The 21,892-nt window shown below is 35.9% G+C and overlaps 5 protein-coding genes across 6 annotated transcripts; 3 read left to right on the top strand and 2 right to left on the bottom strand.

Moving 5' to 3' along the window:
* The first annotated feature begins 1,539 nt into the window (after positions 1–1,539).
* LOC104782040 (cell division protein FtsZ homolog 2-1, chloroplastic) lies at positions 1,540–4,794 on the top strand. 2 transcript variants are annotated; one of them, XM_010506854.2, is made up of 7 exons: positions 1,540–1,733; positions 2,178–2,876; positions 3,104–3,403; positions 3,488–3,578; positions 3,869–3,993; positions 4,183–4,275; positions 4,358–4,794. In XM_010506854.2, exons 2-7 carry the CDS (start codon positions 2,238–2,240, stop codon positions 4,550–4,552), a joined length of 1,443 nt encoding a protein of 480 aa, XP_010505156.1. In that variant the 5' UTR covers positions 1,540–1,733; positions 2,178–2,237; the 3' UTR covers positions 4,553–4,794. The 2 variants fall into 2 exon arrangements, with proteins under 2 accessions (XP_010505156.1, XP_010505157.1); XM_010506855.3 differs by having other exon boundaries at positions 1,620–1,865.
* On the bottom strand, positions 4,734–6,617 carry LOC104782041 (uncharacterized). Its single transcript, XM_010506856.3, has one exon. It carries the CDS (start codon positions 6,447–6,449, stop codon positions 4,956–4,958), a length of 1,494 nt encoding a protein of 497 aa, XP_010505158.1. The 5' UTR covers positions 6,450–6,617; the 3' UTR covers positions 4,734–4,955.
* LOC104782038 (1-(5-phosphoribosyl)-5-[(5-phosphoribosylamino)methylideneamino] imidazole-4-carboxamide isomerase HISN3, chloroplastic-like) lies at positions 6,606–8,558 on the top strand. The gene is made up of 7 exons (XM_010506851.3): positions 6,606–6,791; positions 6,894–7,101; positions 7,218–7,303; positions 7,386–7,487; positions 7,597–7,730; positions 7,851–7,899; positions 8,191–8,558. Exons 1-7 carry the CDS (start codon positions 6,624–6,626, stop codon positions 8,362–8,364), a joined length of 921 nt encoding a protein of 306 aa, XP_010505153.1. The 5' UTR covers positions 6,606–6,623; the 3' UTR covers positions 8,365–8,558.
* Positions 8,510–10,065, bottom strand: LOC104782039 (uncharacterized). Its single transcript, XM_010506853.3, has one exon. It carries the CDS (start codon positions 9,769–9,771, stop codon positions 8,947–8,949), a length of 825 nt encoding a protein of 274 aa, XP_010505155.1. The 5' UTR covers positions 9,772–10,065; the 3' UTR covers positions 8,510–8,946.
* Positions 10,066–14,151: 4,086 nt separating this feature from the next.
* LOC147946252 (uncharacterized) lies at positions 14,152–15,475 on the top strand. Its single transcript, XM_087509129.1, has 6 exons — positions 14,152–14,238; positions 14,330–14,425; positions 14,525–14,659; positions 14,751–14,842; positions 14,930–15,063; positions 15,153–15,475. Exons 1-6 carry the CDS (start codon positions 14,200–14,202, stop codon positions 15,176–15,178), a joined length of 522 nt encoding a protein of 173 aa, XP_087365255.1. The 5' UTR covers positions 14,152–14,199; the 3' UTR covers positions 15,179–15,475.
* Positions 15,476–21,892: the final 6,417 nt, after the last annotated feature.

The raw sequence follows: 21,892 nt of genomic DNA, 5'->3' as shown, positions 1-21,892 counted from the left end.
TATATATCGGTTTGGGTTTATAAATGAGAATTAGGGTTTAGATTTTATAATTAAAACAATATTATTTGTCGGTTTGAGTTTACAAATGAGGTGGTTAGGGTTTAGATTTTGTAATTAGAACAAAATTATATGTTGGTTTGGGTTTACAAATAAGATGGTTAGGGTTTAGATTTTATAATTAGAACGAAATTATATGTCGGTTTGGGTTTACAAATGAGATGGTTAGGATTTAGATTTAACAATTAGAACGAAAATATATGTTGGTTTGGGTTTACAAATGAGATGGTTTGAGTTTACAAATGAGATAGTTAGGGTTTATATTTTATAATTACAACGAAATTATATATCGGTTCGGTTTTATAATAGAGCGGTTTAAGTTTCTAATTTTATAATAAATATGTACAAATTTTATTTGGGCTGACGGCCAATTTACCCACGAGAACTATGGTATCGAGCCAAATAGAGCCCGTTCTTTACCCTCGGTTTATATGTCCCGGAAACCAAAGTTCGAAACCAATATACCCCAAAACCAAAGTTCGAAATCTATTTCTCCCCGATTCTGGATTATAGCGGTTTAATGTCTAAACCCGAGACCAAACCATATATGTCCCAAAAATAAACCAATTGTTGAACCGGATTCATACTCCAACCTGACCCAGCGCCGATCATGTCTTGGATTGCGTTAAATCCGGTGAGTTTTTACGCTCAGAAAAAACAATAATCACTCCTTAGTTAGTATCTTTCTCTGAGTTGCAGAAGAGTTTGATGGAGTTCTCAGATTTTTTCTCCCGATTGTTTTTAGTTCGATTTGTTATTTTTGTGGAGGATAAAGAGTTATTTTTTCTCCCGATTGTTTTTAGTTGGATTCTTTTGCAGCCACTGAGATGTTAGAGAAAACAAGCTTAGATAGAGTAGCAGGGAAAGTGTGTGGACAGCTTGAACATGAATGAAGAAAGGCCTCGATTCTTCTACGGAGTCTTGTGGCATAAAACTTTAAAAGCAACTGGTGAGCTGACGGTCCTTTTTCTAGTCTGATCAAACCAGTCAATACATGCTTCAATTCAGCTACACTAACCGAAGGTTGTTTAGCAATTTTAAGAAGCTGATCCTCAAGAACCGCCTTTCTTTCTATAAAAGCAGACTTGTAAGAGGACATCTCGACTGATCCTTTAAGATCTGGGCAGTTTCTTTCTTCATCATCCATCGCCTCCAGTGCCTCATCCACTTTATTGGGTCGAAATCGGGTTTGCTTTGGTATAATTAAGGTTTAGTTTTTTCTTAATCGGTTAGGTAAATAATAAACCGATATAATCTACGTTATGGGTAAATTGATGTAGAAGAATAAAATCGGGGAGAAATAGATTTCGAACTTTGGTTTTAGGGGTATATTGGTTTCGAACTTTGGTTTCCGGGACATATAAACCGAGGGTAAAGAACGGACTCTATTTGGCTCGATACTATAGTTCTCGTGGGGAAATTGGCTGTCGGCCCGATTTTATTTTTTTTATTTTATAAAGAGGTGAATGAAGTCGATTTAATAGTGCCCAAGTATTACTCTTATTATTAGTAGTGGGGTTTAATGAAAAGAGATATTTAGTCAGAAAACACCAAAACCCTCCGTTTTGGCTTTTGGGGTTTGCTACCATAGTCCATACCTTGAGCTCCTCCTCCTTCAGTTCACTTTTTGTTCTTTCTCTTCTCCTACCTCTTCCCAACTCTTCTGCTCCTCTCAGGTTTCTTCTTCTTCCCCTCTGCTTTACCCAATGATTTCGTTCTCTTTGAAGCAGTTTCTTTGCCTTTGCAGTATCACCCAAAAATCGAAGCTTTTTCTCGGGCTTTCTTCAATCTCTTAACTTTGTTTTCGAGTAAATGCTGCAAAAACTTTGCAATACCCATCTTTAAAATTGTTTTTTAGTCAATTTGTTGTATTAAAGCTCTCCTCTTTCATGCTTTCGTTTCGATAATTTGAAAGAAAAGCATTTCGTTTGATTTTATTGTTTCTCACTTCCTTCACCGTTCTAATCTAATGCTGTGTTAGCAATGGAGTAAAGATACAACTGGGTTTTGGTTTATGTTTACTTTAAGAATGCAAATTACACTGCTTTGTTTATTCTCTTTGTTTGATTTCTCTTAATTGAGAGCTTTGGTTTTGACTTCATAGCCTTTTCATGAAACAGGTCTTGCTTGGGAAATTAACGAGTAGAGTTTGTAAATTTCCAACGGTGGTTGGTATCGTTATGGCAACCTACGTTTCACCGTGTTTCACTCCTTCAGATTCTCGGTTGCTCACTGTTCTTAGAAAGAATGTTTTACCAGAGAATCATTTAGGCAGGTTTAACTCTTTTAGAACGATTGAGAGTAAGAAAAACAGACTTGTCGCTGCTTCCCAGAAATCTGAATCTTCTCCAATCAGAAACTCTCCACGGCATTTCCAAAGCCAAGCTCAAGATCCTTTCTTGAACCTTCACCCGGAAATATCTATGCTTAGAGGTGAAGGAGTCAACAACACAATAGCCAATCCAAGAAAGGAAACGTCTACTACTGGACCTGTTACCGAGGATTTTGAAGAGCCATCTGCTCCGAGTAATTATAATGAGGCCAGGATTAAAGTTATTGGTGTGGGAGGTGGTGGATCAAATGCTGTGAACCGTATGATAGAGAGTGAAATGTCAGGTGTTGAGTTTTGGATTGTGAACACTGATATCCAGGCTATGAGAATGTCTCCTGTTTTACCAGATAATAGGTTACAAATTGGTAAGGAGTTGACTAGGGGTTTAGGTGCTGGAGGGAATCCAGAGATTGGTATGAATGCTGCTAGAGAGAGCAAAGAAGTTATTGAAGAAGCTCTTTATGGCTCAGATATGGTCTTTGTCACAGTATGTCCTCAAAAATCTTTGATTATTATTACTATTGCATCCATTCTTCTGTAGTTATAAACTTTGGTTGTAGAAATAGGGATTTCAAACCAGTTTATGCCAAAAGAATGGTTTGCATATGTCCAAAAGTCATATGTCCAAAATCACTTACTTCTTGTTCTCATATGTCCAAAAGTCAATGTCACTACCTGAGCATTGATGTTTGCATGTCTTTGTCATTTTTATAGGCTGGAATGGGTGGTGGAACTGGAACTGGTGCAGCCCCGGTAATTGCAGGAATTGCCAAAGCGATGGGTATATTGACAGTTGGTATTGCAACAACGCCTTTCTCGTTTGAGGGTCGAAGAAGAACGGTTCAGGCTCAAGAAGGGCTTGCATCTCTTAGAGACAATGTTGACACGCTCATCGTCATTCCAAATGACAAGTTACTTACAGCTGTCTCTCAGTCTACTCCGGTAACTGAAGCATTTAATCTAGCTGATGATATACTCCGTCAGGGGGTTCGTGGGATATCTGATATCATTACGGTATAGCTTGTTTAATGGATGCCCTGTGATCATTTTTTATATATGACAAATGATTTACCAGCTATCTTTGTTTTTGCTTCGTAGATTCCTGGATTGGTGAATGTCGATTTTGCTGATGTGAGAGCTATAATGGCGAATGCGGGTTCTTCATTGATGGGAATAGGAACTGCAACAGGTATGTTTGGAATTATTGATATTTGTAAGCTCTTTTGGCTCAAATTGCATAAGCACCAACACGAGATGTGTATCAAAGTAGTCTAATAGAACTAACGAGCTAGTAGATTTGATGTGGCAAAGAAACCAGAGTGAGGTACTCAAAGTGACGATATAATATTCACTGTTACTCAACTGATGTGCATCTATGTCATGATGTTTAAAGAAAGTCTTGAACTTGACCTTCGTTTAGGAGAGGTTTTATTTTGTTTGCTTTATGCTGATTATTTCACGTCACTGGTAATCAAACAGGAAAGAGTCGGGCAAGAGATGCTGCACTAAATGCGATCCAATCACCTTTGTTAGATATTGGCATTGAGAGAGCCACTGGAATCGTTTGGAACATTACTGGTGGAAGTGACTTGACATTGTTTGAGGTTTGTCTCTCTTTCTTATCTTTGTTTCTTATCTCAGTATCGATAGATCCATAAACAATAATTGGATCTTGAGAGACCCGTTGAAATAATTTGGTTTCTTCCTTCGATAGACAAGTTAGAGCAGAGCCTGATTTTGCTTCATCCCCATAAAATGCTCTATAGTTTTTATACACTTTGGTCTTGGTGTAGGTGAATGCTGCTGCAGAAGTTATATATGATCTTGTCGATCCAACTGCCAATCTTATATTTGGTGCTGTTGTGGATCCAGCGCTCACCGGTCAAGTATGTCCTTTTGATTTTTCTTCAACTAAACAGGTATATGACGTCTAGAGATATATAGTTGATGTTTTTTGTTGGTTAAAAGGTAAGCATAACCCTGATAGCTACGGGTTTCAAACGACAAGAAGAAGGAGAAGGACGAGCGGCTCAGATGGCACAAGCGGATGCTGCCTCAGTTGGAGCTACAAGAAGACCCTCTTCCTCCTTTAGAGAAAGCGGTTCAGTGGAGATCCCGGAGTTCTTGAAGAAGAAAGGTAGCTCTCGCTATCCCCGAGTCTGATCACTAGCCTGCACGCTGCAACAATAACAGACATGTGTATACCGTACTGCCTTCTCTCGCGGATACAGCAAGATGTTTTGATGTATGATCACAAATCTGTGTGGGTGTGTGTATATGCTCTCCCTCTCTATCTCTCTCTCTGTCTCTTGGTTGAATAGGTTCTTTTAGAATTGTTATGTCATTTGTCGGAGAAATAATCATATACTTATATATGAATCATGATTATGAAAGTTTTAACACAATTGTTTCTTCAGCAAACAAAGTTATCTTATCAAGTGAGATAACTAGAACTTTTTGAATATATGTCTACATGTCTACTCCTTCACTCGCAACTGTTTTGAATATACAGACCAGAAACCAGGTTGAGTCTAGTTAACACAGATCAAACACAGGTGGTTACAACTTACAACAGTCGGACTTGCTTTCTTGAGAATTTTCCGGCACAGGACAAGCCATCCATCAATTTATTATATGTAAAGATATCAGGCAGCATATCTTTATCCAACATCTCGTTCACTAGAACTTCTCCTTCCTTTTTTCTCCCTTCTTTCGTGAATCCTGAAACCAAAACATGGTACGTTGTCTCATCGAGTTCATATCCTCTGCTTGATGCCAAAAGTCTCAATCTGTTTGCGTCAATCGAATGACCAGAACTGCATAGATCCCGAAGAAGCAAGTTAAAGGTCACACTATCGGGAAGGATTCCTGCATTCATCATCTTCTCCATAAATCCTGATGCTTTCTCTGTTCTTCCTGATTTCCTCAACCCTTCAACAAGTGTAGTACAAGCTATCAAACATGGGGTTTGACCTTTCTTCCACAGCTCCTCCACTATATCCATTGCTCTATCCGCCTTGTTTTCTCCACAGAGTTTCTCAACTAAACTACCGTAATCAAACTCACTCGGTAAAACCCTCTTGTTCGAAAGATCCATCACCAATCCACAAGCATCATCAACCCGACCTTCTCTACACAACCCATCAACCAGAATCTCACAAGTGGCTTCCGAGAATCTACAACCTAGCTCAATCATCTCATAAGCCATTTTGACACCTTCCTCGATTTTACCCCTGCTCAAAAACCCTCTAATCAGAGTGTTGAAGCTAACCACATTCGGTTCACAACCTTTCTCCTTCATCTCCCTGAACAAATCCAATGCCAAATCAAACTTAAAACTCCTGCAGTAGCCATTGATGAGGATGTTAAACGTGCATACATCTGGCTTTACCCTTTCCATCCCCATCCTCTGATAAAACCTTAAAGCCTTATCCATATCACCAGCTTTCACATAACCATTCACAACAGTGTTATAAACCGCAACATTTGGTTTACCATCGATCAATCTCTTCATAGTATCAAACCCTAACAAAGCATAATCCATTTTCCCAGCTCTACAGTAGGCATCAATGGCGGATCGGAAAATAGGTTCGAGCTCTGGACAAGAGAAGATACCTGAGGAACACGGACACGGATTCGCCGCTACGAAAGAGAGGAGACGGTAGAGATCGTCGAACCGGTGCGTGGCGGCGAGTGATCTCGACATCCAGAGGAAAGAATCGTGATCGTGGCGGAACGTGTCGAGCGTAGCTGCCCAATTGAATACGGCGAAGTCATAATGAGCGAAGAGAGAATGGTGATGGAGCTTCGAACGGAGGAACCCGAGGAGAGTTTGTGGAGTTAGGGTTTGGTGGTGAGGGAGATTGTTCTCGAGGTAATTGACGAAATTGGAGTGTTTGAGAGATGGAGAGAGAGTAAGAGTCGGAGGGATTGAAGTCTCCGGGAGTTTAGGTGGAGGGTTAGGTAATCGGTAAATCTCCGGCGACGGCGGAGTGATCGGCGCCGGGAGATGACTGGACTTTGTGACGAGATTGATAACGTTCTTCTTTTTCCATCTCATCACTCTGTTTTAGTTTTTTTTCAAACAAATCGAAAAAAAAAAAAATCGCAACCTTTAACGGTTTTGGATTGAACCAAACCGGAATAAACCGAGATTTAAACCGGTTTCTAAACCCTAGATTTAAAATGTAGAACCAGAAACGCTTCTGGTGATTTTACAGTTTCAGTTCCAAAGATGAGAACTTTGACCTCCCAGTTATACTTCAATGGTGGTGGTCTCGCTTGGTTCCAGAAGAAGAATCAGAGCTCTCTGTTTACCAATCATCTCAGACTCTCTAAACCATTAAAGGTTCAGGTGGTTGTATCTGCTGTTCAATTCAGACCTTGCATCGACATCCACAAGGTATGAAATCAAATTCACCCGATTTGAAAATTTTCTCAGTTGTGTTGAACGAAGTGAACTCTTTTAACTGATCTTTATGTGTGTGATTTGGTTTTCTAAAAGGGAAAAGTGAAACAAATAGTTGGATCTACACTTAGTGACTTGAAAGAAGATGGTTCTGTTCTCGTTACGAATTTTGAATCTGACAAGACTGCGGAAGAGTATGCGAAGATGTATAAAGAAGATGAGCTTACGGGTGGTCATGTGATAATGCTTGGAGCAGACCCTTTAAGCCAAGCTTCAGCTATTGGAGCATTACATGCTTATCCAGGTATGCCTTTTGATGAATGTCAAATGGTGTTTTTTTTTTTTAAATGTTACTGTTTGAATTGAAATGTAAAGTTTTGATGTGTTATATATATGATGATACAAGACGATGAATTCTAGGCGGTTTGCAAGTTGGAGGTGGGATTAATTCAGAGAATTGCTTGAGTTACATAAAGGAAGGAGCAAGCCATGTCATTGTCACTTCGGTATAGCTGCCATCTAGTTCGCTGAGTGTGTTATCGTAGGGATTTTGCTAGTCGTAATCACGTTTTTGTTTGATATTTTCAGTATGTATTTAACAATGGAAAGATTGATCTTGAAAGACTCAAAGATCTTGTAAACATCGTTGGGAAACAAAGACTGATATTGGACCTTAGCTGCAGAAAGAAGGTGATTCTCTGACCTGTTTCATCTTTAGTTAAATGGTTTAACTATTCTGTCATGAAAAGATCCGTAATCGAGGATAGGCATTTATTTATACGGGTATTGTGTTATCTAGGATGGAAGATATGCAATTGTTACCGATAGATGGCAGAAGTTCAGCGACGTCATCCTTGATGAGAAATCACTGGAGTTTCTTGGAGGATTTGCAGATGAGTTTCTGGTACACGGCGTAGATGTTGAAGGAAAGAAGTAAGCTCAAATATCTCAACGCTCTGATTACACTGTCTAGAGTAAATTCGTTTTGCATTGAAACTACACTATCTAGTCAGTATGTACTGATGTACTGATGGTAATACCTCTTCTCTGAAGGCTTGGGATCGATGAAGAGCTTGTAGCATTGCTTGGCAACTATTCTCCGGTGAGTAATAATAACACATGCATTTTCTTGATTGGAGTATCATAGAGGCTCTAGAATGTCTGCTACTTTTCTAGGTGCTTTATTTTCTCATATGACTTGGAACTCATCTTACTAGCATCCGGTAATCGACAGAGCTCTACTCAATTGGCTTGGATGTAGTGGTTTTACATCATTGGAGATAGAGATAGGCTGAGAACTATGATAGACTATGATCCGTAGAGAAAGCAACGATTGCAAAATTGTTCATTTGTGCTATTGATCTCAGATGTTTGTTTGTTTTGACCTTGACAGATTCCGGTGACTTATGCTGGAGGTGTGACGGTGATGGATGATATAGAGAGGATCAAGAAGGCAGGAAAGGGACGTGTGGATGTAACAGTGGGTAGCGCCTTAGACATATTCGGGGGAAATCTGCCATACAAAGACGTTGTCGCTTGGCATCACAAACAGCTCTCACTCCACTGATTTCTTTCCCCGTTTTCACCCTTGCTCATCCTTCTGCATTATCCCCAAACTTTAAGCTTCGATGCATTAATCTTCAGCTTAAACATTAATAATTTCAGCTCATACATTTCTCAAATTTGTCAATTTTGATTATGTTTTCAACTACTACTTCTCAACCAATTCTCTCATTCAATCAAAAAAAGATTAAATACAAATACATTTTGTTTGACAACACGCATGTACAGATGTAATCATTAGCTGAACTATTTACGACTGAAACAAAGAAGATTACAAAAAAAAAAAAAAAAAAAAAACGGAGCGGTGCGGTGGGTGTGAAATCACCGTTCTCGCGTTGCCGCCGTGTTCTTTTTTCATATATGAACAAAATAAAAGAAATCGTTTAAACCAGATGCCACGTCATCACCAACGACTTTTTCAAAAACTAGAACAGATCCCACCAACTAAAATTCAGACAAAGACAACCAAAGTACTGTTTCTATTCTGCTTACTTTCCTCCCCCTGGGACTTAAAAAACAAAAAAACACTATATAAAAAACTGTACCCCACATGTATAACTATTGACACACTTGTCACGCGGCCACGTCAACATCCCCCACCATCCAACAAATCCGCTCTTCTTCCGGAAGCGAAACGCGTCATCCCACCCAAACCGGGTACAGGTACCACCACCTGCTCTCCGCCGTCACCAGAAGAAGAAGACTTCGCAACAGCTTCCTTCGGGAGCCGGTTCCTGATGTCTTGTTTCCTGCTCGACGCCCCGTGAGACCCACGCGCCGACACGTCTTTGCATCCGCCTTTGATCCTGAAGATGGCTCTGAAACTCGCCATAAACCCGGATTTCTTAACCCGGTTAGTCGGTTCGACCCGATTCGATTTCTGGCGTTGCATACGGCGGCTGCGTTCTCTTCTGGATCTCACTGTCCCGATGCAAGAGACCTTAGGAGAAGAAGGTTCGCGAACCGAAGTACTATCCGTCTTTGTTCGTGACCCGACCCGTCTCAAGACGACCTTGTTCTTCTTGCCGCCGTGGTGTCGCCGTTGCTTAGCCTCGTTGAAACAAGTATTTTGCGGTTTAGGTAAACCGATGATCGACGCTTTGGATTTAAGTAAAAACCGTTGCGAGCTCGTGTTCGTGTGTTGTTGGTTTGGATTGAGTATCCCTGAGTTGCCTCTCTGTGAATCTTGACGATCAAAGTAGGCGTTGCCGCTTAGCCACTCGAGCTGATCAGCATCGTTTGACAAGAAGTAAGATTGCGGCGGGAAATCGTTCGGACTCACGGCGGAGTTGCTGTAGTAAGGTGGGATCGTCGGTTCGTCGGGGGCGAGGGTCTCACATGCGATCTTTCGGTGGTCGGAGCCACCGACGCATACTGAAGAAACAAAGGATTCTAGATCGACTTGGTGCATAGAAAGAGCTTGTAGAGAGACAAAGAGAGAGAGAGAGAAAGAGAGAGAGATTGTAAATGTGAAAGGTTTTGATATTTTTTTAGTGAGAAGAGAAGAATAGAGGTGAAGAAAGGATTGATGCGAGTATGGCTTTTTATATTACCAAAGACCAAATGTTCTTTTTTTCAGATTTTTTTGTATTTCTTTTTGTCTTCTTGTTGTTTGATTATGACTTATGCTCGAAAAACCTGGGGGAGGAGGAAGAAGCGTCGACGTAAAATACACATTATTATTAAAAGAAATCAGAAATATGCAACGAAGATTAGTTGCTAATATGATATACTACTTAAAGTGGGCTTTTTATAAAGATTGATATATACTAATATGAATTTGAATTTTTAAGTGCTTAGATCGTGAATTTTTTTCTTTTGTAGATAAATAGTTATTTTCGAGAAATGTTTATTTGTTTTTATAATCTTTCTTGATATCTATTGCCATCAAACTGGTTAACATTTTAAAAAAAAAATCAGTATTATCAATTTAATTGATTCAAATTGAATTTATTAAAAAAAAAAAAAAACAGCTAAAACGATGCTAACTAACTGTTTGTATTATATAGCTCTTCTTAGTTCTTAATGTATAGTACTATATTGATAATTAGTTTTGGCTGAAAATATGTGTGTGTGTATACATTAATGATCCAGCATGATAAAGATTCGTTTCTTTTTTTTGGCGGCCGATTCGTTCTCTTTTTAGGGGTTGGATCCAGTTAGCTGACTCATACTATATGATTTAACCTATCCTTCTTAATGTTTTGTCGTCTTCATAAATTGAAATTGGAATGGCAGTGGCACCAAATCATTTGTTGGAAGCTTCTAAATGAATTCCTTATTTCCAGGTGCAATATTAATTTAATTATATAAGAATTAGAAAACCTAACTAGTATATTGATCTGCTTTGTCTAGGCACTGATAATACTACAAAATAAATTATATCCATTTGTAAAACAACGATTTTATAAATTACGTATAAGATGGTTTGACGATTTTGCAATAGAAAACCAAGGAGGCACAAAGTGGGTCGGCTATGCTAATTAAATTACATTTTTTACGGCTCACAGATTATAATACGAATCAATCTATCTCTTCTTTTTAGTTACCTTTTGTTTGAAAATTAACGTTAAACCACCTTGATTTTAAACATGAAAATCAAGGTTAACCAAGCCCTTTAACCCCCCAAAAAAGAAAGAAATAAGGTAAACCCGAACATCTTTTAAATTTAGATATGTTTTACATATTCATTCTATCCATTCTACAAATGTTGAAGGCTAATCTAGTTAATATTGATATATTTCGTATGGATCAGTCCTATCTGAATTTCAAAAAAAAAAAAATACAAAATCTGTAGACCTACCACGTACCCATATGTGTATGTCTAGTAGAATTGTGTATTATCGTTTTCCACCAAAATCAGGGTTTATAATATTAATACCTAAAACTAAAACTGAATGATGCAATCGACTAGAACATTTTAGCCTGTTGTCTGCATTCCGACATATCACACTTAAGGGGTCCTATACACTTCGACTTACTCTGACATGTCTTCCTCTATTAATATTAATTAGCCTATGAATAAAGAATACGTTTACGTTGAAAATATAAATATCCATTGGTGACATTGTACCGTGAACTATATATGTTCACAATAAGGGTGGTAAAATTTGGCTGTACAAACTAGTAAATCATTGGTGGTACATATATCGTTGTACTTGTAACGTCAATTTTGTATTGCAACATTTAGAAGTGCTAAAGAGGTTGTCCAGTTATATCTAATTTCATTTATTTTTTAATAAGGGACTATGTTAGAGCTTTAGAAGTACACGCTGGGGGAATTTGAAACGAAACCCTTTGACGAAGTAAGTAATCATGTGTTACTTTCAATCGTTTATATCACATCATTTGATCAAATATATAAATCATAGAATAAAAGCCTAAACACAGACCAAACTAATATGCCTTATAAAACTTTTCTAAAGCATCATGCTATATTCTTTTTTTATAGCTTTCTCATTCTCGTGTTAGCTTTCTATTAGTTTTAATTCCATGTTTTCCGAAGTACTGGTCAAAGTTTGAGGATTCGTTTTTTGATCTTTCGTATATAAAAAAGACCTAATTATATAGAAAAAAATGATTTATTTGCTGACCCTTTTGGGAAGTTTTGTAATAATAATATTATTCAGAGCTCTCTAAGTTAATTACGATCTAACCCCAAACCAGGAATATTAACCAATTTTTTATCAAATTTCGTAGTTATATTTTGGCCGTATTATTTTTTCTTTTGTCATATGAAAAAGGACATTGATTTTTTTTTAATTGTCAAATAAGGTTCACAATTACATACGGTGTTCGAGCTTATTCGCTTTGAGTCATTGACTAAGCTTATACGTCATCATCTATGATGACAATGTAAGATAAGAGCGTCAAAGGCTTGAAACTCGGTTGCAGTCAAATGTCCAACCAATTAATAAACTAACTATAAATGCTTACAATAATTAAAAATAAAATAATGAAACGAGTATGAACTCGATCCTTTCTAACGAGTATGGTTTCAAAAAGATCTCTTTGCCTTAATATCGATTTCAAAAAACCAGCTACGTAGTGACTTTTTTTTTTTTTTTTTTTTATATATATATACTAATTTTCGTCCTACCAAGTATAGAAAGAAGAAAAGTACTATTTCGAATGTTCGGGTAATTAAATAGTAATTCTAGTTACAGCTGAGCTCTCCACACGGACCACACTACTCAACAGTTTCTAGAAGCTAACAGATTATGGCTTATCTAGTTGTCGTCGTCACGAATGACATATTTGACTATTTTCCGATATTCATAAGCAATATGATTTCATTCGTCTACGTGTTCAGCGTTTCTGTGTAAAAACAGTATTAAGTCAGTTGTCAATAAAGTAAATAATGTAATCTAGCGCTTAAAATATTAAGCTTATGAAATAATATGATCTAGAAACTAAATTTGTAAAAAGATATTTTTCTGCATAAGTGAAAACTTCAGTTTTTTTTTTTTTTTTTAATTTTTTTTTTCCAACCAAACATTAAATTAAATTAAAAAAGAACTCTAATATTGGTTGTCCAAAGCGATAAAAGTTTACAAAAAAAGTTTCAAAAATTAAAAATCTCGAAAAACGAGCAAAACAGCTCTTACGTTGGATACACGAAGGATCCTAATAAGGGAGAAGGAGAGGAAGGAGGATCTAAGCAAGGAAAAGTCATCCAAGAGATTCGAAAACGCGGATCAATCGTTAGGCGTCTGTACCATCGTGACTAACTCTGCACAATCCGTCTCAAAAACTTGACAGTCGATACCAACCACTAGAAGGGACTTCATACCCCAAATCAGAGCTTGTATTTTTATTTTTTATATTATTATAAACCTTCCTTTTAATTATAAATTAGTTGTAAATAAAAAGTAAAAACCTGGCCAAATATACCAAAAGAAAAGTCAAATTGCTTTTAAAAAACCTTCAACCTGCTGGGACAAATTTTTTTTTTGTAATAGAGCTTTGAAATATGTTGGGCTGGGCCTGTAAAGATATGGCTCTTCAAGCCCAACATACATCAATCAACAACAATTGTTCCCTCTCAAATATAATAAGGGAGAATCGACATAAAAAAATAAAATAATATATCGGGTGGGAACGTTCAGACATCCATGGAATCGGATATTGTTTAGATTAGTCCTGGGCATTCGGGTATTCAGTTCGGTTTCGGATATATCTATTCGGTTCCGGTTAGTTTGGATATAGAGGTTTAGTATCTATTCGGTTAATTTACTATTTCGGTTCGGGTTCGGTTATTTTCGGTTCGGTTCCGGATATCCGAAATAGTGTAATATAAATTTTTAAAATATTATTTAAATAAAATTTGATTATATTTTAACAAATATATCTAAAAACTTTCTGATATTTGATTCATTTCAAATATTTTGGTATTTTTGTCTAAATATATATGGTTTTTTAGTTTACTTTTTATTACCTTATATAAATTAACACGTAATAGATAAAACTTCAACGTGGCGCAGTGGCCATGTTGCACACTCCAGTTTGTAGAGGTCTCAGGTTCAATTCTCGGCTAAAACATAATTTTAGTACGTGTTCGGTTTGATTCGGATAACCGAATGGATATCAGTTCGGTTCAATTAATAACCGATATCCATGGATAATTAAAACACTATCCAATCGGTTATTGTCCACTATCCATACCCAAACCGAAACCGAAATTTCGGTTCGGTTTCGGTTCGGTCTATTCGGTTCGGTCTATTCGGTTCGGTTTATTTGCCCAGGACTAGTTTAGATTTGGTCTCGAACAACAAATCATTAAGTCTCTCAAACTTGATCTCTTTATTTTTCAGATCAGTAAAAAGAAAAAGTCTGCAAAATGTTTGCTCAGGATCTTACGAAGCCCCTTGTATTTCAGGTAATATATTGTTTCCCGAGTTTTGGAGTAGTTTATGTCAACATTGCCTTGAGACCATAATCACTCAAGATCATCGTCGTTTCTTTCTTAGGTTGGTCATCTTGGAGAAGATTACGAGGAAGGGGTTCATCAACCTACCGCGGCCGAGGAAGGCGGCCCTCGGTATTTTCAGAGTGGCGTTTGGGAGGTATATTAGTTTCATTTTTTCTCATTCTCAAATTTACGTACATATAAAAGTTCTTGAACCGTTACAATCATCTTCTCTTCTAAATAATTTTGTTACTAGGTTGAAGAATCGGATGAAGCCAGAAAAAAGTTTCCAAATGCAAAGTCCATATCCTCTGCTCAGTTTTTCGAGGAACAAAATATATCTGCTGATCTTGAATCTAACACTATCCTTGACAAGTTCTTGGCAATAATGGTAAGTACTATCTGCCCACTCTTATTATGTCAAACACTTATTTCCATATCACTTTGATTGAATGTTTGATTTGATATCTTCACATGCGAAGACACCTTTCTCATCGTTAGTGGACATAGCGGGCAAAATAAAGAAGAATATCTTCAAAACTGTGACCTCCATTATCTATCGTGATCTACTACTGTAAGGAACAAGCCATAGCTTTTGTTTGCATAGTCGTGTGATATAATATAGTATGATTCTTAGTATTTGCTTGTTTTGACTGGGCAGCCGTACGGTTCCACCCGATCTTGATGAACTGCGTGCCATTCGTAGGGATTTGAATGAATTGATGCAGAAATTAGATGGCAAAGATGCCAAGGCGGCCATACCTTTTGACACTCGTTTCAAATGGGTGCCTCCGAGTAAGTTCGACCCTTGCCGAATATTTAGCTTTTTAATTAACTCTTAAACTGTACTGATAAACACTTTTTCGATTTGTTCATATGAACAGGCTGCAGATGCTACCGCAGATGTTAACCCGGCAGGTAATGCCCAGCCTGTAGCCATGATGTTTGCCATCCGAAATGATGCGTTCAAATTGTACAGAGATATTGCAAACGAGAAACGTGCTCGTGATAGAAAATAAGATCATATCAAATAAGATAATTGAAGGCCAAGAGCATGAAATTTTGTAATTTTTTTTTTTTTTTTTAATAAGTGAACAGTTTTTAATTTTGTTCTTTATATTATCATAAACCTTCGTTTTAATTCTAAATTATTTGTAAATAAAAACTAAAATTTGGCCAAATATACCTACATGGATCATTTTTTTTTGCAATAAAGCTTTGGAATATGTTAGGTTGGGACTGTAAAGATATGAATTAATTTGGTGCTAATGTGATAATTTTATTATATAAGTATATAACATATACATTAAATTTTATTTTTAATCCTCTCTATTCATGAGCTGTTTCTCATATATATATGGTTGATACTTGATAGTTAATTACTTTTGAATGTAATCAACTATCTAAATATACAACAGTTTTGAGTTGTTGCCAACACTTAACAAAACGGTATTTTGCATGTATATGTCGCATCCGCATGTCAAGTTTGCTCTGAAAACGATATACGTATCTCTTAAACATTATTTGTTTATATATGTTATACATTACAAACTTGATTCATATTGCTACTCAATGATTGCTTTTCGTCTTCATTTTTAGAGTCTCGCCATCTCTGATTTATAGAGACGGTTCGAAACTCACATTGCTTGTCAATTTGTCATCCATTAGTTTAAGAGATTCTTACATTCCACACTGTGATGCTGAACTGTACACATGTGAATTTAACCAACAACATAACAAGACACACCGCATTGCAACATGCAGGGCCGGCCCGACTAACTTTGTTGCCTAAAGCCAATTTTTTTTTTTTTTGCCCATTAACAAACAGAGGTTTGAACTCGTGACACTGAATGAGAGTAGAGGGGTACTTAACCACTGTACTACTGAAGCGCATTCAAAAATGATGCCCCTTAAATCATTAATATAATTTGGCGCCTAAAGCCCTTATTTTACTAGCTTTAGGTCAGGGCCGGCCCTGGCAACATGTGATGCTCTCACCCATTTACTCGATGTGTTTCACAAGTTAAGATTTGATGCTGACTATGTTCTTGATATCATATGATGTCGTCTCTTTGGATCATGAAATTAATTATACACTGGTATATGCTTTTATTATACAGAGTTCAACTTTAAATACTACTTAAATAAAACGTCAACAAATAGTACATCATAAATGCTTATCTTAAATTATAGGATAAAACATCAACAATACATTCAACAACAAATTAACATATCTTCAATTTCATGCATATACCATGGTCAAAATTTCAATATGGTTAATACATATGAATAAATTATATAAATCTTTCAATTTATTACCAATTGATTTTGAATAGTACGTGATTCTTGACATGGTATAAAATTTCAGTAAATTCAAAGAAAAATAATAAATAAAAACTCTTCATATCGAATACATGTATTAGAATTTAGAAATCACAAATAAGAAAATGTGAAGGGACCAACAAATACATTACAAATATATATCCACTCACTACTATATTTTTGTTAGTTGGAAACTCATTGTTCTTTACAGTAAATTTTGAAGACAATTAAATCAAAGAGAATAAACCTATATATAAAGCAAAGTCATGATTATGCATATGAAGTACGAACCATAATTACAACGACTCTATAGTTTACCTTTGACTCTAACGCAAGCATCCATTATCCACGTGAAATGACATTTGGTCCAAACACCAATAACGTTTGACTATTAAAAATGTTTGTCTCTTAGTATAAATGTCAAAAAAATAGTATCGAACATAAACTGAATGTATAAAAAAACCGATACACATTTGTTCTACCGTATCAACTAATTTATCTTTGCTTTACCCAATTGTACGTTATATATAAAATCTAGTAATAGTGCAATACCAATATTAAACGAGTGGAAGCTGTCATTTTTCTTGTCCGACTTTTAGCTAGCTATACGTACAAAACATTCAAATAAAAGTGGCGAACCTAGCATTTATAAATTATACCCAAACATAAAGGAAGTAGAGAGAAACGAGTCATAGTCACAGAACTAGCCTAGCCAATACATTTTGGAACGTAATCTCAAATTCGATTCACGTAAAGGAAAACGGTATAGTCCATAGACTTTTAAGTAGATCACTTGAGCTCAATAAGGACCTACCTACTAGAAGAATTTTGAAAAGGTGTAAATATTGACTTTGTACAAAGTCAAAAGTATTTTGTCCCAATATGCTCCAATGATTCTTCCACTTGTCTTGTCTCCACCAGTTCTCTCAACAGTTTTCAGCTCTAAACCATCCTTTCTTACTTGCTTCTTCTACATATTTCACTAGCAATTAGGATTTGTCGCAAAGACTGATTAGCAAAAACTAAATTAGCTCTTGTGTGATAAAGAGAATAAGTTATGGCTTTTGAGTTTAGCCATTTATCAAGCAGACCCGCAAGTCTGTGTTGGGATTTGTAGTCGAGGGACGTAATGCGATCCCACACCAATTGTTCGATACAAAGAGTGAAGTTAGAGAGAACGGTGATTCTATTTTGGTGACGCAATTATATATAGTTACTTTACAGTATTTGCATTTTTGGTCAACACTTTATTTTGCATACAAATATTCAAATTGCCGTTTCATTAAAAACTACAAATATTAATTTCATTTCAAATGTACAACCAGTACATTAGTAAATGGGAACACAAATATTTTAGACTTTTAACAAAAACAAAAGAAAATATTTAAGATTTATTGTGTGAGGAGATGCATTCAATATCTAGTAACAGTGAGATGTCTTTCCTTTGACATTTTCAAAAAATTGAAATGTAAGATCTATTTATAGATTGAAAAAAGAATGAAATTAATGGTTTGCACATTCAAATGGTATGAAACCATAAAATTGTAAATTAACCTGTAGCATTGGAAGATCTTTGCGTTACCGAGTTGTGGATAGGCAAAAATATTGTTGGGTGAGTGTTCACCGTTTGGCAGGTAGATACGTGACATCGATTGTTTTTCCTCATTCGATAATAAATGGTGCATTGAAAAATAGGTGAATAGGAAAGAAGTCACCTCATACTCATACTTGCTTCCTTAAGAAAACTTAGATTTCGATTCATAGTTTCATACTTTAAATCATAATTAAATCTTATAGTTTCAGTGAAAAGGAAAAAATGAAAACCAATCATTTAAACGAACAAAATAGTAAAATACAAAGAATTATATGTTTTATCTCTATATTAGTAAAAGAGAAGTACAAAATCTTTTCCGGGTCGGGTTATAGAAAGAAAATAACCCGAAATTAATTAAATCGGATACAGGTTGTTTATATCCGAAATCTACAAATGAGTGATCCGAAATCTAAAAATATCATCCCACAAAAAAAAAAAAAAAAAAAAAAACAATTCCAATAAAACAAAGGCGGGTGTATATTTAAGGTTCCTATAATTTAGGAAACAATTCAAATTTATGGGATATTAATCAGAATTACAATAAGAAGAAATCGATCATATCATTATGAACTGGATATCATATCTTAACCAAATATGGAATCACATAATCATTCTCCTAAGATATCATATCTTTACCAAATATATTTCCGATAAATTGATCCTAATTTTTAGTCTACTAATTATTATTCCCCTAATTGATTTCGGAAAAAGAAACTGAAAAATCAGTCTCCTAAACTTTCGAAAATTTGATTACCGATCGAATCAATCAACAAATCAATATCAGAATATATTAAGAGAATATACTCGTAACTATAAATATTCATTAGTCATACACCTTCATTCCATACTTTCCATCTAATCTTTTCTGCACATCTCGATTAAGCTTAAAAAATGGATGCCAACCTACCAATAACTGATCTAGCATCGATCAAGCCTTTTAAGACTGCTTGGAAGATCCAAGTAAAAATCATCCACAACTGGCAACAATATACGACTTACTCTGGTGAGACCTTGGAAATGGTCGTAGTTGATGTCTTAATAAGCTTAAAAATCGTTCTTTCAAATAATTTACGTTTATGTTTTTGAATATTTCACATAAATGGTTAACTCACTATGAATGTGTTTTTCATTTGTGTTTAGGTACTCTGATCCATGCGACCGTCAAGAAACAACAGCTACACAAGTTTCAGCGAATGATTCTCTCTGGTCAGTGGAGAATTGATATGTTACGGTTTTGACTCACTTTGACCCCGTTTATTTGATAGTTTTGTAGTTGTTTGAGTCCTTTTCAGGTTATAATAAGAGGCTAGGAAGCTAAAAGCAAGGATTGGAACAGCAGGAGCAATCAGAGCAGAAAGGAGTTGAATTGGAGCAGAAAAGCTGATTTTAGACCCAGGAGCACATGCTCCCGATTTCCAAGCACATGCTCCCAACTCTACGGATTCATGACGACACGTGGCAAGCATCTAGGCGCCGATTCCCTGCCTAATTCCCCTTATTTTAGGCGATCCTTTGTGAGAGAAAGATGGCTGAGATCGCTTTTTAATAGGAAGATTTGAATTTGGATTCTTTTCTTATTTTTCTCTACTTGTATGCTATTTAACCTAGGGCTTTTAGGAGAGAAAATATACTCTTTTCTTTTGGGATTTTGAGCGATGTTTTTGGTGAGAGGGAGAAGAGCGGCTACCTTGTGAAGCATATTCTGATATTTTTATGTCATTGAATTTCTCATCTTTTGCTATGATTCATTTCTCTATGACTGAGTAGTTTTCTTTGCTAGATTAGGGGTTTCAAAAGGGGTTTCATGGGTTAGTAACAGAACACAAATAGAGCTTTATATAATCGATTGTCTTCACTATTGTTAGACTTAATGCTTAGGTTGATTTGATCACCCAATCTATGATTCTAGGTTTATCTATTCATCAAAAGTGTAATAGGTTGCTAGAAAAGACATTAGTGGGCAAATTATCCTAGACCTGCGAAAGTTGATGTGTAGGTGATTTGTGAACTTATCATTCCTGTTCTTTAATGCTTGTCTGCGATTCTGGGCTCAAACGACAGTTTAGGGTTTATGGACCGCCGAGCATGTGCTCCGGATGTCTGAGCATGTGCTCCGCATTTCCGCACAGAATCGATCAGATAGAGTTATTGATACCACGACAGTGGATCAGTTTATATTTATGTTTGAGTTCTAGACTGGTACTTAATCTATGCCCTGAATAGTTGTTTAGTTGCTATCTCTGAAATTCCCAAGAATTACTCCTGATCTAGTGTTTTCATTATTGCCTTTTTATACCGTTTTAATCGCATTACTGTTACCAAACAAACCCAAATTTGAATTGTCTTAGCTTGAAATTGAACCAATAGAACCATAGAGTAAAACTTGGTCTTCGTGGGATTCGACCCCTAAGTACTACTTCTTTGCTGTGCACTTGCAGTAGGAAAATAGGGTTTAAAACTCTGTGTATCAAGAATCATTGAGAATTTTTCATGATACCTGATATATATTACAGATGTTTAGTACAGACCATTAATATAATGTAAAAATTTAAGATACTCCTAATTATATAATCGTGGAGTAAATCTGAACTTACAGTGATGTCTCTCCCTTTGTCCTTCTGTTTGATTAGATCTTCTTCACATATGCTCTGAAAAATTAGTATATATCAATCAGCACATACGAAACCAAAGCAAAGTATATGTATAATTTAGAACAAAAAGGAAGACTAATGTTTTGTTGATAGAAGTGGAACACTTGATCAAACGAATACTAACAATTAGTAAAATTGTTAAGAATATAGCTAAATTCAAACTTGATAGAAGTGATAGTCGTTTATTAATAGCGGAATCAGAAATCAACTTAACCAATTAACTGGGATTAGTCTAGAAGATTAGTTTGTCCAAAAAAAAAAAAAAGTCTAGAAGATCAGTAAAACCCACAATTGAATCCGCCGAGTATGATGTCTCTGTCTCTGTTTTGATTAGATCTTCTTATATTCACTGAATAATTGTATGAAAAGTATCAATCAGACCATAAAAAATTAAAGCAAAGGATATATATTATATAATTTTAATAAATTGCTGAAGACTAATATTTTTCTGATAGAATTGATAAAACAAATTAGAACAATTACTCAAATTGAAAACAATAAAGCTAAATTCTAACCCATTAGGAAGTGATAGTCGTTTGATTTACCGTTATCAGAATCAACTTACCCAATTAAAGGCGATTTGTAAAATCCACAATTGAATCCGCCGTGTAAGAAATCAATCAACGGCAAATACATTTACAGTATCTCTTCGAGTTGCAGATTTGGTTGTTCTTAAATACGACTGGATCTCCTAAATTGTTTCACAGAAAAGGAACTGCAGTGTGTGATGGAAATAATCGGGTGTCAATCAATTTGGGTTGTAGGAATAGAGATGGTGAGATGAATCGAGAAGCGAAAATGGAGTTAAGCACTGGATGGGAATTAGAGCATGCTATTTTAATTTTTGCTCAACTGTTACTCTATTTCCACCTCTATAATAGAAATTACTATATTTTCTCTATAAAAGCATCTCTAATGGTATTCTATTTTAACTTCTATAATAGAGGTGAGTTTTACACCAATGGTCCTCTATTCTCAAATCTAAATAGAGATTGCTATTTTTTCCTCTATTTATAGAGGAACCTTATTTTTTTTTACAAATGTTCCTTTAAAAAAA

Source organism: Camelina sativa, chromosome 4 (assembly GCF_030686135.1).
Source record: "Camelina sativa cultivar CO46 ecotype springtype chromosome 4, ASM3068613v1".
NCBI lineage: Eukaryota > Viridiplantae > Streptophyta > Magnoliopsida > Brassicales > Brassicaceae > Camelina > Camelina sativa.
Note: the sequence above shows the minus strand (reverse complement) of the source record. Positions and strands in the feature narration are given on the sequence as shown.